This window comes from Aquarana catesbeiana, linkage group LG02, assembly GCF_042186555.1.
Source record: "Aquarana catesbeiana isolate 2022-GZ linkage group LG02, ASM4218655v1, whole genome shotgun sequence".
NCBI classification, from domain to species: Eukaryota; Metazoa; Chordata; class Amphibia; order Anura; family Ranidae; genus Aquarana; species Aquarana catesbeiana.
Window position 1 is genome coordinate 453,357,522 of NC_133325.1, and position 13,042 is coordinate 453,370,563.

The 13,042-nt window shown below is 43.1% G+C and overlaps 1 protein-coding gene across 1 annotated transcript in view; it reads left to right on the forward strand.

Annotated features, from left to right (window-relative positions):
* Window positions 1–13,042, forward strand: part of LOC141128353 (protein argonaute-1) — a 221,424-nt gene that overhangs the window by 125,664 nt on the left and 82,718 nt on the right. Inside the window, exons 4-6 of the mRNA XM_073615597.1 lie at window positions 1,778–1,959; window positions 2,061–2,197; window positions 2,551–2,685. Of these exons, the coding sequence (XP_073471698.1) occupies window positions 1,778–1,959; window positions 2,061–2,197; window positions 2,551–2,685 (454 nt within the window). The remainder of the gene's footprint in view (window positions 1–1,777; window positions 1,960–2,060; window positions 2,198–2,550; window positions 2,686–13,042) is intronic.

Below are 13,042 nucleotides of genomic sequence, written 5' to 3' on the forward strand. Positions count from 1 at the left end.
ACATACATTTTTTAGGAAACATAAGCTTTTAGCAACATAAGCTTTTCGCAAACTTTTAGCAAGAATGAGCTCTCAGCATGCATCTGGCAAGCATAAACTAATGCACATTATTCTGGAGACACACCACTTTAAAATGCACTGTTAGGGGTGTATCGACTTACAGTTGTACAGGCCCCCCAGATTAAGCAGTAAGTTTGCAGTATATAAACATGACTTGTCTGGCCACACAGTTCTCCCATAGTAAGTACTCACACTTCACCCATCACGGCGAGCTTTGTCATAAAAGACCTTCAGGGACTAGGCCCCCCTTAATGTGGGGTCCACTCCCCTGGACCTGTATACCACCCTGCAGGAAAGCACCTTGGTCAGAACAAACACTGCACAGAGCTCCATTATGCAGGGTCCAGTGCCATAAGGCTGCATTACAGGCAAAACCTTGAGGAATCTTCTCTCCTTCCAATGAGGCTCAGGTACCATCCATTTTGGCTGACAGCTTTTTCGAATGGATCCAAACGAAGTCCTTGATTCTAAATAGAACCGCCCATACCTCCAAATATGCTCCAAGATGTATCACATCAGTGACCATTTCCACCTTACAGACACTGGCAAAAAACTGAGGTACTTCCTGTGTAGGAAGGGTTATATAGGGGGGGACTTCCTGTCTTTTTGGTGTGCCAGTGTCCATTCACCTATAGGTGGCGTATAACTCAGTTAGTTATTATGGTTGCTCTGTGTCCCGTGATGTACGACAAAGGAATAACCGGTTCCGACTGCTTAGTTTATTAGGTGGGATCACAGTCTCGTTATTTAATAGACATACCTCGTATAAATATGCTTTACGCACATAAAAAATGTAATAAATAAATATATGTATAAATTATATGTAAAGAAAAAATGTATTCTTTTTCTAAATCTAAAAGGGAAAGGCAAGTGATGCAAAAGATATTAACTGTACTCTAAAGGTACAGCAATACACTATAAACCTAGTATTGCTCAAGGCAGTTAAAGTCCCCCAGTCTGTCTCTGTACCAAATCCAACAAAGCAACAATATCAGATTGAAAGCAATAAACATAATTTGTTGTATGCAATACATGTGAAGCCACACCATCACCTCCAAAATTAGTGGTAAGGCATAGCAATGTATGATCATTGTTAATAGCACCCCTAAGTTAAGAGCGCTGCTGTGCACCACAATGAACAAAATGCAATTGCTCTGTGCCTTGTTGCATACTAGGTTTAAATAAAGTAGAACAGAACCTTGTTTTTTAATGCATGCCTCATATACCTCAGCACAAGAAACACATTTTGGTGTGTTCAGGTGCATTGACAGCCCATTGAACACAAATGGGCTTATTAACACAATGTGCCTCAATGTTTGTTGATGGGTGCATGTAATGTAAAACCCTAACAAATAAAGCAAAGTCACTTTGTATACAGACGTAACTGCTAGAATATATATTTAAAGGGCAATACTAGTTTACAGTTTATGTGAGGAGATAACATGAACATTTTGGGCACACATACCACAAACCCCCTTATATCTATTGCCCCACCATTTTATAGGTCCTACTTAAGCTGCAGTACTTATGTAGTCTCTCTATATCAGAGGTCAGGTGCTCAGTTGCACAGCCTAAGAAGATGGAGCAGGCATAAAAATTGAAAGACTGCACTATGGTACTTTTACAGTGGTAGAGAAAAGGACAATGTTTACTTGTCACCTCACCCTTTTTCTCTAAAAATATTTGGATGGTGGTCTCATTCTCAACTTGTTCACAGGTTGATTTTGAGGTGACAATCCCAGGAGAGGGAAAGGACAGAATATTTAAAGTGTCTATAAAATGGATGGCAGTGGTAAGCTGGAGGATGCTCCATGAAGCTCTGGGAAGTGGACGAATTCAGCTTCCTCTGGAATCTGTGCAAGCCCTGGATGTAGCAATGAGGCACCTGGCCTCAATGAGGTGAGAAATCCTTATTTATGTGTTTCTAAATAGTTGCTAATGAGAGGAATACTATGCAACACAACAAACCAGTTCACCCAATGAAAAACATTTGTTTGCAGGTATACCCCCGTAGGGCGGTCATTCTTTTCACCTCCTGAGGGCTACTATCACCCGCTTGGAGGAGGACGTGAGGTTTGGTTTGGGTTTCATCAGTCTGTACGCCCAGCCATGTGGAACATGATGCTTAATATAGATGGTAAGTACAAAAATTGTTCTGACTGCATTATTTTATTAAAATGCAAAGCCCAAAGTGATATAGAGACTGCTAAACATCTCAGTTCAGCCTCTGCTTATCAGCACATGTATGTTGCTCAGTTTGCATCAATATGAAATGGCGCAACAATAAAAAATATGAAATATACTTTTAAAAAGTTCATCTTATCTTTTCAGATACTTGTTTTGTAAACACTTTAAATACTGCTAATAATAAGGAAAGTAACCATATGTATGTGTTATATTGTATATATTAATTTGTGCTTCTAAGTTAAGGCATATCGTCTAATCATTTTTATTTCTGTGTCTGAGAATTTTTTATTTCTGTGTTTTCAGTATCGGCTACAGCCTTCTACAAGGCCCAGCCAGTAATAGAATTCATGTGTGAGGTGCTGGATATTCGAAACATAGATGAACAACCCAAACCTCTCACAGACTCACAGAGAGTTCGCTTTACTAAGGAGATCAAAGGTAAGTTGTTTTTGAATGGTGATGCTAAATGAGACAAAAACATTGGCTATGACTAGTTTAATGTTATTCTGGCAGTCTTGGAATCTTTCCATCAGTTTTGGTTGTAGAAAGTGATAGCATCGAGTTGAAAGGTCCGCAGTAATCTCTAAATGGTTTTTAATCCTTCTTTCAATTGTTTTTGATCCTTGTCCAATTTTGAGTGACCAAACATTTGATTTTGGGTGGAAATCGACAGGTATTGGCGGTGGTTGCAAATGATTTCCACTGCAATTTAAATAGCTTGGTTGCTCAAAATTGAAAGGATGGAATTTATGGATGTAAAACTTCCAAAGCGGCCTTGTACATGGTTACCCTTGGTAACCTAAAATTGTTATTTAATCTTTGAACAGATGTGGAGTGCTTAAATCACCCACGTTTCCTATAACTGTGAAGTGTTCTAGCAGCATATCCTCTGAGACGTGTGGTTGAAACATGAGGTCTAAATCTGATTCTCTAGCCAAGGTATCTTTCTATTCTTCCCAAGAGATAGGCAGATCTCTTGTGAACTGTTATAACTGAATTTTCCAAATATCACTTTTTATTTAACTACTAATACCTTTAAAAAAAATTACAGCTGGAAATTACTATAATGCAGCGTACACACAACCGGACTTTACGGCATACTTGGTTCGGGGGACCGGAGTCCGTTGGGCAATTCGATCGTGTGTGGGCTCCAGCGGACTTTTTTCCCCAAAAGTTTGACGGACCTAGAAATGAAACATGTTTCAAATCTTTTCAACGGACTCGAGTCCGGTCAAAAAGTCCGCTCATCTGTATGCTAGTCCGACGAACAAAAACCGACGCTAGGGCAGCTATTGGCTACTGGCTATGAACTTCCTTGTTTTAGTCCGGTCGTATGTCATCAAGTACAAATCCGTTGAACTTTGGTTGATCCTGTGTAGGCAAGTCCGTTCATTCGGAAAGTCCGCAGGACAAAGTCTGTTAAAGTCCGCTCGTGTGTACGCGGCATTAGAAACACAGACATGCTTTGCTTTTGCATATCCCTCTCGCTATAATGTATTAGCGTGATTCTGGGAATAAATATTGGTTAAAGAAAATAGAAATAGGTAGAAATAAGTAGGTAAATACAGATCAGTTACCCCAGGGTGCTGATCAAGCTGACACAATGAATCTCCATTGCTGCTGGTCATTCTGAGAAACCCTGAAACCTTGGTGAGAATGCAATATGCAGCTTTCAAATTTCAGTGTGGTGCCGAGGTACAAGGTGAGTCACCTCCCAAAAGATTGTCTCTGATTTCAGTTTGGAAGGTATTGGGAGTGATCCTCAGCACTGAATTTTCAGAAACTCAAAATTACGATTTAGGCACTGCATAGGCATAATAGCTATTATTCTGTAATATTCGATTGTGCTGTAAATGTTTTCAAGGCTAACTGTACTTATACAGAAAAAGGAATATGGGTATAACTGTCTCATGCTACAGAGAAGTGGGTAGGAGCTTTCTTGGGCTGCCTCAAAGTGAAAGCTGGTCAGTGTGAGAGAGATCCCACTCATGTGTATGTAGCCTGATTGCAGACATGTCAGCCGCGATGCAGAAGGCACCTGAAAGGTCTTGTATATGTCAAGGCAGAACAAACATATTAGCTCATTTTCCTGTACAGAGACCCGTAGAAGGGTCTCTGTACATGGAGGTGTTTAGAGTTTTGTTGCAGGTGGGAAGCAGGTGGGAAACTTGGGACGTGGAACTCCTGGTCTTTAGATTCAACAACAAACTGGACAGATTTGTATCTGTTGGGACAAGGGATCCTCTAGCCTTTGCAGTGGATGCCCTGGTGATTTGATTAGATCTGTTCTACCTAATTTACACCTTTCCCCTCAAATTCCTTCCTTGCAAGAGGTTATTCTGATTGATCTCATTGCACAAAATTGGTCCAGGGGGGGCATGGTACTCGAATATAGTCAAACTCCTGACAGAGTGTCCGTGGGCCCTCCCATAGCATCCAAACCTGCTGTCACAAGGGCTCATGTACCATTCTGCTTTACGATTGCTGGCTTTAACAGCTTTGCTATTGAATCTCAGGTACTGACGGACAGAAGTTTTTTGAATTTGGTCATCCCTTCCCTCTTGATAGCTAGGAAGTCCTCTTTCTGCGAGGTCTTCTACTGAAGTTGGAAAACATACTTTGCTTGGTGCGAGACAGGAAGTTTTATCCAAGGAAATGTTCCTTGGAATTAATTCTGTCTTTTCTCCAGTCGAGTCTTGACAAGTCCTTGGCCTTAAGTACCATAAGGGGCAGATCTCAGCTTTGGTGTTCCTTCTTCAAATGCTTCCTATTCCTTGGCAAGAGCTTTTGTGCAGTTTATACTTTGCGTGTCTTTAAAGGGGTTGTAAAGGTAAAAATTTTTTCACCTTAATGCATTATATGCATTAAGGTGAAAAAACTTTTGACAATACCGCCGCCCCCAGCCCCCCCGTTTTACTTACCTGACACCTCGAATCTCCGCTGCTCGTTCCCGTCATCTCTATTGCAGCTCAGCCTGGTCGCTGATTGGCTGCAGTGGATGGATTGAAAGCAGCGCAGCCATTGGCTCGCGCTGCTGTCAATCACATCCGATGACGCGGCGCGCCGGGGGGCGGGGCCGAGTGATACAGTGAGCGGCTATACCCGCCGGCTGTATCACGGGAGCGCGCCCGCAATAACTAACCACCATGCGAGGGAGCTCGCATTAAGGTGGTTAGTTCTTGCGGGGAGGAGCTGGAACAGCCGCCGAGGGACCCCAGAAGAGCAGGTTCGGGGCCACTCTGTGCAGAACGAGCTGCACAGTGAAGGTAAGTATGACATGTTAGTTATTTAAAAAAAAAAATTACCTTTACAACCCCTTTAACCTGGTTTTGTTGGTTCCTCAGAAACTACTGTTTGAACCTACCAAAGATATTTCTGTCCCTGTCTTTACTCGTAAGGTTGCTTTCCTGTTTGCCATTACTTTGGCTTCTAAGGCTTCCGAATTGGCGGCTTTATCCTCTAAGGCAGAATTTCTCAACTCCAGTCCTCAAGGCGCCCCAACAGGTCATGTTTGCAGGCTTTCTGATATTTTGCACAGGTGATTTGATCAGTTTCACTGCCTTAGTAATTACCACAGTTGTTTCATCTGAGGGAAATCCTGAAAACATGACCTGTTGGGGCGCCTTGAGGACTGGCGTTGAGAAACACTGCTCTAAGGAGTCATTCCTTGTGCTGTACAAGGAAAGGGTTGTTTTGCAGCCCCTGGCCTCATTTTTTGCCCAAGGTTCTCTCTTAAACTTTAACCAGGACATTGTTTTACCATCTTTCTGTTTTACTCCTAAGCATCCTAGGGAGATTGTTCTGCATTGTTTGGATGTGTTTTGGGCTGTGCAAGTCTACCTCTTAATTACAACCTCCATTTGTCAGTCTAACCCCCTTTTTGTCCTGTCTGAGGGGACTCGTGAGGGGCAGGCTGCTTTTTGTTTCACTATGGCTAGGTGGATAACTTATGACCTCAAGAGGAATATTCCTCCCTTTCTGTTCCAAGCTCATTCTACCAGAGGCATTAGTGCTTTTTGGGCTTCCTAGCATCAGGCTTAGGTTTGTTCAGATCTGTAAGCCGGCCATCCAGTCTTCTGTGTAAGCTTGCTATATTTTATTAGGCAAAAGTTCAGGTCTTGGCAGATGCTGCCTTTGGTCTCCCCATCCCTCTCTGGAATTGCTTTTAAACATTTCATTAGTATAAGAATTAGCCTGTACGGTGTCCTGTGTTGTATAATAATGAAAATAGGATTTTTGATTTACCCGTAAAATCTACAAAAAGGAAGGCATGTCGTGAGTGGGAGAGGTTGTGCAGAGCTGGGGCAAGCATTGCATTTTGCTGGTGAACAATCACCTGGAGATAATACATAACCATTGGTCTAAAAATGAGCCAATCCTGTGTCTTGTAATGTATTTCAAGAAAATTGGATTTTTGTTCTCACCTGTAAAATCCAATTCTAGAACTACATCACGGGACACAGAGCAGGCTATAAATCATGACTACCTCGGTTATGCGCCACCTATAGGTGAATGGACACTGGTAGAAAAAAAAAACAGACAGGAAGTTCCCCTATATAACCCCTCCCACTCAGGAAGTCCCTCTATTTGTAACAAGCAATGAACTCCCAGAAAGTGGAGAGGAACCTCTGTGTCCCGTGATGTAGTCCAAAACATGGATTTTACAGTTAAATAAAAAAATCTAGTTTTGTTTATCGTACATCATAGGATGTAGTAGAGCAGGCTATAAACTATGACTACCTAGGATCTCCCAAAGCAATGTACATGAGGAGAGGGAGACACAGCATCCATTGTCAGGCCCAAGGAAAACGACTCCACAACAGTGCTGCCCAAAAAAACCTTGTATAGATGTATAGTAGAGTTAGCCTTTACTGAAAAAGGTGGAATCTTACCCTTCAAGTCATAGACTTTGACAATAAACTGACAAATCCATCACAAAATGGTCGACAGTAGCTGCCCAGCCTTTCCTAGAGCTTTTAGGAAGGACAAATCATGAATCCAACAACCCGAAGCACATCTAATGTGTGCAGGGCTTTTCCCCCTGACTGAGGACAGGGAAAAAATGAAGGTAACACAATTTCCCGATTTAGATGAAAACACAAAACCACCTTTGGCGAGAATGATGGATGATGACCCAATACTACCATGCCATGTTGGACTACTAAAAACTGCTCCTTACAGGAAAGAGCTGCCAATTCCGACACTCTCCTTGCCGAAGCGATTGCCACCAAAAAAACAACCTTCCCAGTCAAAAGGACTATCAGAGTCTCATGAATCGGCTCAAAAGGTTATTTCTGCAAAACAGATACATTCAGTTCCCATGGACACAGGGGAGACTGAACAGACAGTACCATAAGGGTTACCCCATGAACAAAAGTGCATACCAATGAATGGAAGGCATTTAGTCTCTGGAAGAAAGCTGCCAGGACCAATATCTGGCCTTTAATGGTACTTAAGGCCAAACTTAATTCCACCCACAACTGCGGAAAAGCCAAAGTTCGACCAATCATGTATTTACAGAGATTAAACTTTCTAGCCTTACACCAAGATGCATAAGACCTCCAAGTACTATTATAAATCTTTCTGAAGGAATGTAGGTTTGACTGCATCAGAGGCTCCTAGATCTTTCATCTCCTGGGTTTCAATAACCAAGCCATTAAATACAGCATCTGTAAAAGGGCATCCACCGCCAAGTTCACAATGTTGGTGTACTATGCTCCCCTGGGCCAAGCCGGTGTGACTAAAATTATCAGTGTTTTTTCCTCCCGGATCCTGTGTAAGAGACGCGCAAGAAGCTGAACTAGTGGAAAGGCAGAAATTAGGGAGAAATGGTCCCATGGTGTTACTAGGGTGTCCACCTTAACTGCCTGCGGATACCTCATTCTGGAGACAAACCTGTCTAGCTTTGTATTTAACCCGGACAATAGAAGATCCACATCTGGTGTTCCCCAACACAAGCTAATTGCCCTGAACACTTTGGGATGTAGAGACCACCCTCTTGGAATCAGTTGCTGATGACTGAAAAAGCCTGCTTCCCAATTCTCCACACCTGGGATATGTACTGCTGACAAGGCCATAACATGGCATTCTGCCCAACCTAGAATACGATCCGTTTCCTTTTAGGCAGCCTCACTCTTAGTGCTGTCTTTATGAATTGATATATGCCACTGCTATGGCATTGGCCAATTTGGACTCTGACTGGAAAGCCCCACAACTGACTTGTCCAGTGCGAGACGAACTGCTCAATGCTCCAGAATTTTGATGGGTTAAATCCTTTCCTGAGGATACCATATTCCCTCTGTAAGAGAATGCCAGAATGGCTCTCCATCCTGTCAGACTGGCATCAGTAGTCACCACCTTCCAGACAAATGGAAGAAACGTCTTCCCCACCTCCAACTTACGGGGATCCATCCACCAGTTCAACGCCCAAAGTGTACTCAGGCCTAAGGACATTCAGCAGTCCAACAACTGAACCCTCCTGTTCCACTCCCAAGTTATTTCTCTGCAACAGCCTGGAATGGAACTGTGCATATGGAACTGCCTTGAACATGGTAACCATCTTTCCCAGTAGTCTCATACAAAGACGACTTGTGTCTTCTCATTTCTGATACCTGATTTCTCAGAAAGAGGCTCGTTCTCGGAGGCAAACATACCTTTAGATACTCCAGGCTCTGCGCCAGTTCCAATGCTGATTTCTCCACATTGAGAACCCAGGCAATATATTCCAGTGTACGAATCATGAGGGATACAGTTTCCCTTAACTGATGCTCCATCTGTTCTCTGAGCATAGATACCCTAGGATGTACACTCCTTGAACCTTTAACATGCCCAGCACTGGGCCTAACACTTTTGTGAATAACTGTGTAGCTGTGGCCAGTCCAAAATTCAGAGCCACAAACCAAAAGTGCCGTTCCTCTATCGCTACTTGCAAGAATTTCTGATGCGCTGGAAAAATTGGAACATGGACATATAGATCCCTTATGTCCACTGACACAAGAATGTCTCCCTGCTGGAGTGAGGCCACCACCGAATAAACTTACTCCAAACTAAATGTCTGAACCTTGAGGAACTTGTCTAGACCTTTTGAGGTCCAAAATCAGCTGCACATCTTTGTTCAGGTTTGGGATCATGAAGAAATTAGAGTAAAATCCGAGGAATCTTTCAGTCATTGGAACCAACCTGATTACCCCTTGTGCCAGCAGATGATCAAGTGCCTGAAACAATAATGTCCCCTTCTGCTGATCTACAGGTACATTTAATCTCAAATTGTGGAGGAGGAAATGTTCGAAACTCTAACTTGTACCCGTTGGGGATTGTGGAAAGGACCCAATTGTCTGCAATCACTTCCTGACAGACTTCCAAAAAAGCCCACAGCCCCCACCCAAACTAGTGGGGGCGCCCCTTTACAGTAAAGAGGACTTGGATTCTGGTTTAGCTGAATTGGCTAGTGAGCACCTCTTTTGCCCTTGGCCCTGCATACTTCCTCTGGACCCAGCCATCTGGGAACGCCGAAAGGACTGCTTAGATAAAGTGGAACCTGAAGCCGAAGTAGAAAAACCTCTATATGAGGTAAGCTTGCCCTTTCTCTTGAGTGGCAAGAGGTAGCACTTTTTCTTTTGAATATATTTATCCAAGTCATCAGAGAATAGGCATTCTCCATGAAAAGACACCCTGCCAGTAAATCCTTACTGGGCAGCTCAGCAGACCAGCTTTTCAGCCACAGAGCCCTACGTATGTGAATAGACACGAGTGCAAAACAACAAAATTTGCCGCATAAAGTCTTTCAGAGCATCTACCATAAAACACAGGGCCTGCAGCAACTCCCTTTTTTTTTTCTTTTCTTTTTTTTTTACCAACCGCGCGGTGATTAAAGTACAACTAAAGGCAAAACTTTTTTTAAGTGTTGGATAGAGTGGAGAGGGATTAAAACACCTGCCAATTGTTATTGCTTTAGGAAGATTCACCCTCTCTGCTTGTCATGTTTACCATTATTATTAAAAGTAAAAGAAAAATACCAAATTTTAGGTTGTCCCCAGAAAATTATTAGAGGGGAAATCTTCCAATGGTAATACTCATTCTGGTGGCCTGGGGGTCCCAAAGTGATTCCCTTAATTTGCAAGGATTTCCTCTCACTTCCTGTTATGAGACAGGAAATAAAAGGGAAATCTCCTCAATGGGACGCAGATGGCAAAAAAATTAATTGACAGGAGTTAAGACCCTCCCTTACTATATTCAAAATAAATAAAACTTTTTTTTTTGCCTAGAAGTCTACTTTAAAGGCTAAGTTCACCTTTATTTTTTTGTTCTAAATTCCAGCTTCCCCTAGCTTTAACCACATGCCGACCGCCGCACACCGATTTACGTCGGCAGAATGGCACGGGCAGGCAAACATGCGTACCCGTACGTCCCTTTGAAATTCCCACCTAGTGGGTGCTCCGCGGGAGCATGCCCACGGGTCCCGCAAACTTGATGTTCACTGGCGGTGCCGAGGTTGCGGTGAGGAGAGGCAGAATAGAGAGATGCCTATGTAAACAAGGCATTTTCCTGTTCTGCCTAGCAACATGACAGGGAACTACTGCTCCCTGTCATCGGGGGCAGTGATCTCTGTCATGTTGTAGTGAGCCCACCCCCCTACTTTTAGAACACATCCAGGGAACACACTTAACCCCTTGGTCGTCCCCTAGTGTTTAACCTCTTCCCTGCCAGTGACATTTATACAGTAATCAGTGGCTATTTTTAGCTCTGATCGCTGTATAAATGTCAGCATTCCCAAGATAGTGTCAAAAGTGTCCGATCTATCGGCTGCAATGCGAGTGCCCGGCGGGCGCAATGACTATTTCCCCTATTTTGTAGATGCTATAACTTTTGCGCAAACCAATCAATATACCGTATTTACTCGAGTATAAGCCGACTTTTTCAGCACATTTTTTATGCTGAAAAAGCCCACCTCGGCTTATACTCGAGTGAGGGTCTCCCACTGTGTCATGCAGTCTTAACTGTTCGGCGTCCGTCCACTGTAACAAAGCCCCGCCTCCTCCTCGTCCGTGATAGACGGAACACTGATACAATGCTGGGAAACTGAACCAGTGTTCCGTTTATCACAGATGAAGAGGAGGCGGGGCTTTGTTACAGTTGACGGCCGCCGAACTCAGACTGCAGTTGCATGGCACAGCGGGAGACACCCACTGTTTGTACTCAAAGGTACAGGTGGGCACAGTGAGGCTGCAGATGGACTCAGTGAGGCTGCAGATGGGCACAGTGAGGCTGCAGATGGGCACAGTGAGCCTGAATATGGGCACAGTGAGGCTGCAGATGGGCACTGATGATACAGGTGGGCACAGTGAGGCTGCAGATGGGCATTGTTTACCAGTAGCTGCTGCATTTCCCACCCTAGGTTTATACTCAAGTCAATAAGTTTTCCCAGTTTTTTGTGGTAAAATTAGGTGCCTCGGCTTATATTCGTGTCGGCTTATACTCGAGTATATACGGTACACCTATTGCGATTTTTTTTTTTTTTACCAAAAATATGTAGAAGAATACATATCTGCCTAAACTGTGGAAGAAATTTGTTTTTTTTATATATATTTTTTGGGGATATTTATTATAGCAAAAAGTACAAAATATTGCTTTTTTCTTCAAAATCGTCGCTATTTTTTTGTTTATAGCGCTAAAAATAAAAACCATAGAGGTGATCAAATACCACCAAATGAAAGCTCTATTTGTGGAAAAAAAAGGACGTCAATTTTGTTTGGGTACAACGTCGCACGACTAAGCAATTGTCAGCTACAGCGACGCAGTGCCGAATCGCAAAAACGCTCTGGTCAGGAAGGGGGTAAATCCTTCCGGGGCTGAAGTGGTTAACGTACCTCTGTCTTTTAGGACAGGCTTTACCTCAGCCTCCAGGGTGTTCATAGACACTTCCTCCATTACTTCATGTTCCGTCCTGAAATTTGGGACGGAAAAACCAGGAGAAGGAAGTACTTCACCAGATGACCTAATTAACACACACCCTGCACCTGCCCTCCCCTTCCAGGTAATTGCTCCCACCCCCCTCTGCAGTTACTGTATTTCCAATGCAGGCAATGTCAGCACATTTCTCGCTAAATGCACAGCCAGGGTCTTCCTCGTTTTGCATGTTACCTTCTTCTTGTATAAGATTGTTCCTTTTACAGCTTGTGCAGAAGCTGAGTGATAACCGCCTATGTAGAGACGTAGCATTGAAAACAGGAGAAGTGGGTCCCTGTAAGCCTGTAAAGCTCACCATATAATATATAGTCGGATTGTACAATCTCCTTTAAATCTACCATCAACTATGTAATGTAAGGGCCTGCCTGACTGGATACAGAGTTATTGGATAGATAGGTTTGTCCTCCTATTATATGGTTTTGGTAAATCTAAAGGCGATTGTACAATCAGATAAAAAAGGAAGGAAAAGGTCTGGTGTCACCCGTAAACCACCTCCATCCCAATATATGCAACACTAGTCACACTTTCGGTGCCATTAATTTTTAATGGTACCCCAAATGCAGATGCAAACTCATATTTTGCCACGTAAAAAAATAGCAATAAATACAGCAAAATACGTAGTAAAAAACATGCAAACCGCAACACGCCAAAATGTCCTATGAGCTACTTTGAAATCAGTGGGCTGCCCTATGTGTGTCACAGGAAACATGAGCTAAAAAATGTGCACTTCCACTATGCTAGGTGTGAATGGGACCTGAATGTGAAATTTTGTGTTTACACAAGAACAATGAGGCCCCATTCCCATCTGCAAATACATGGCAAACAGAAA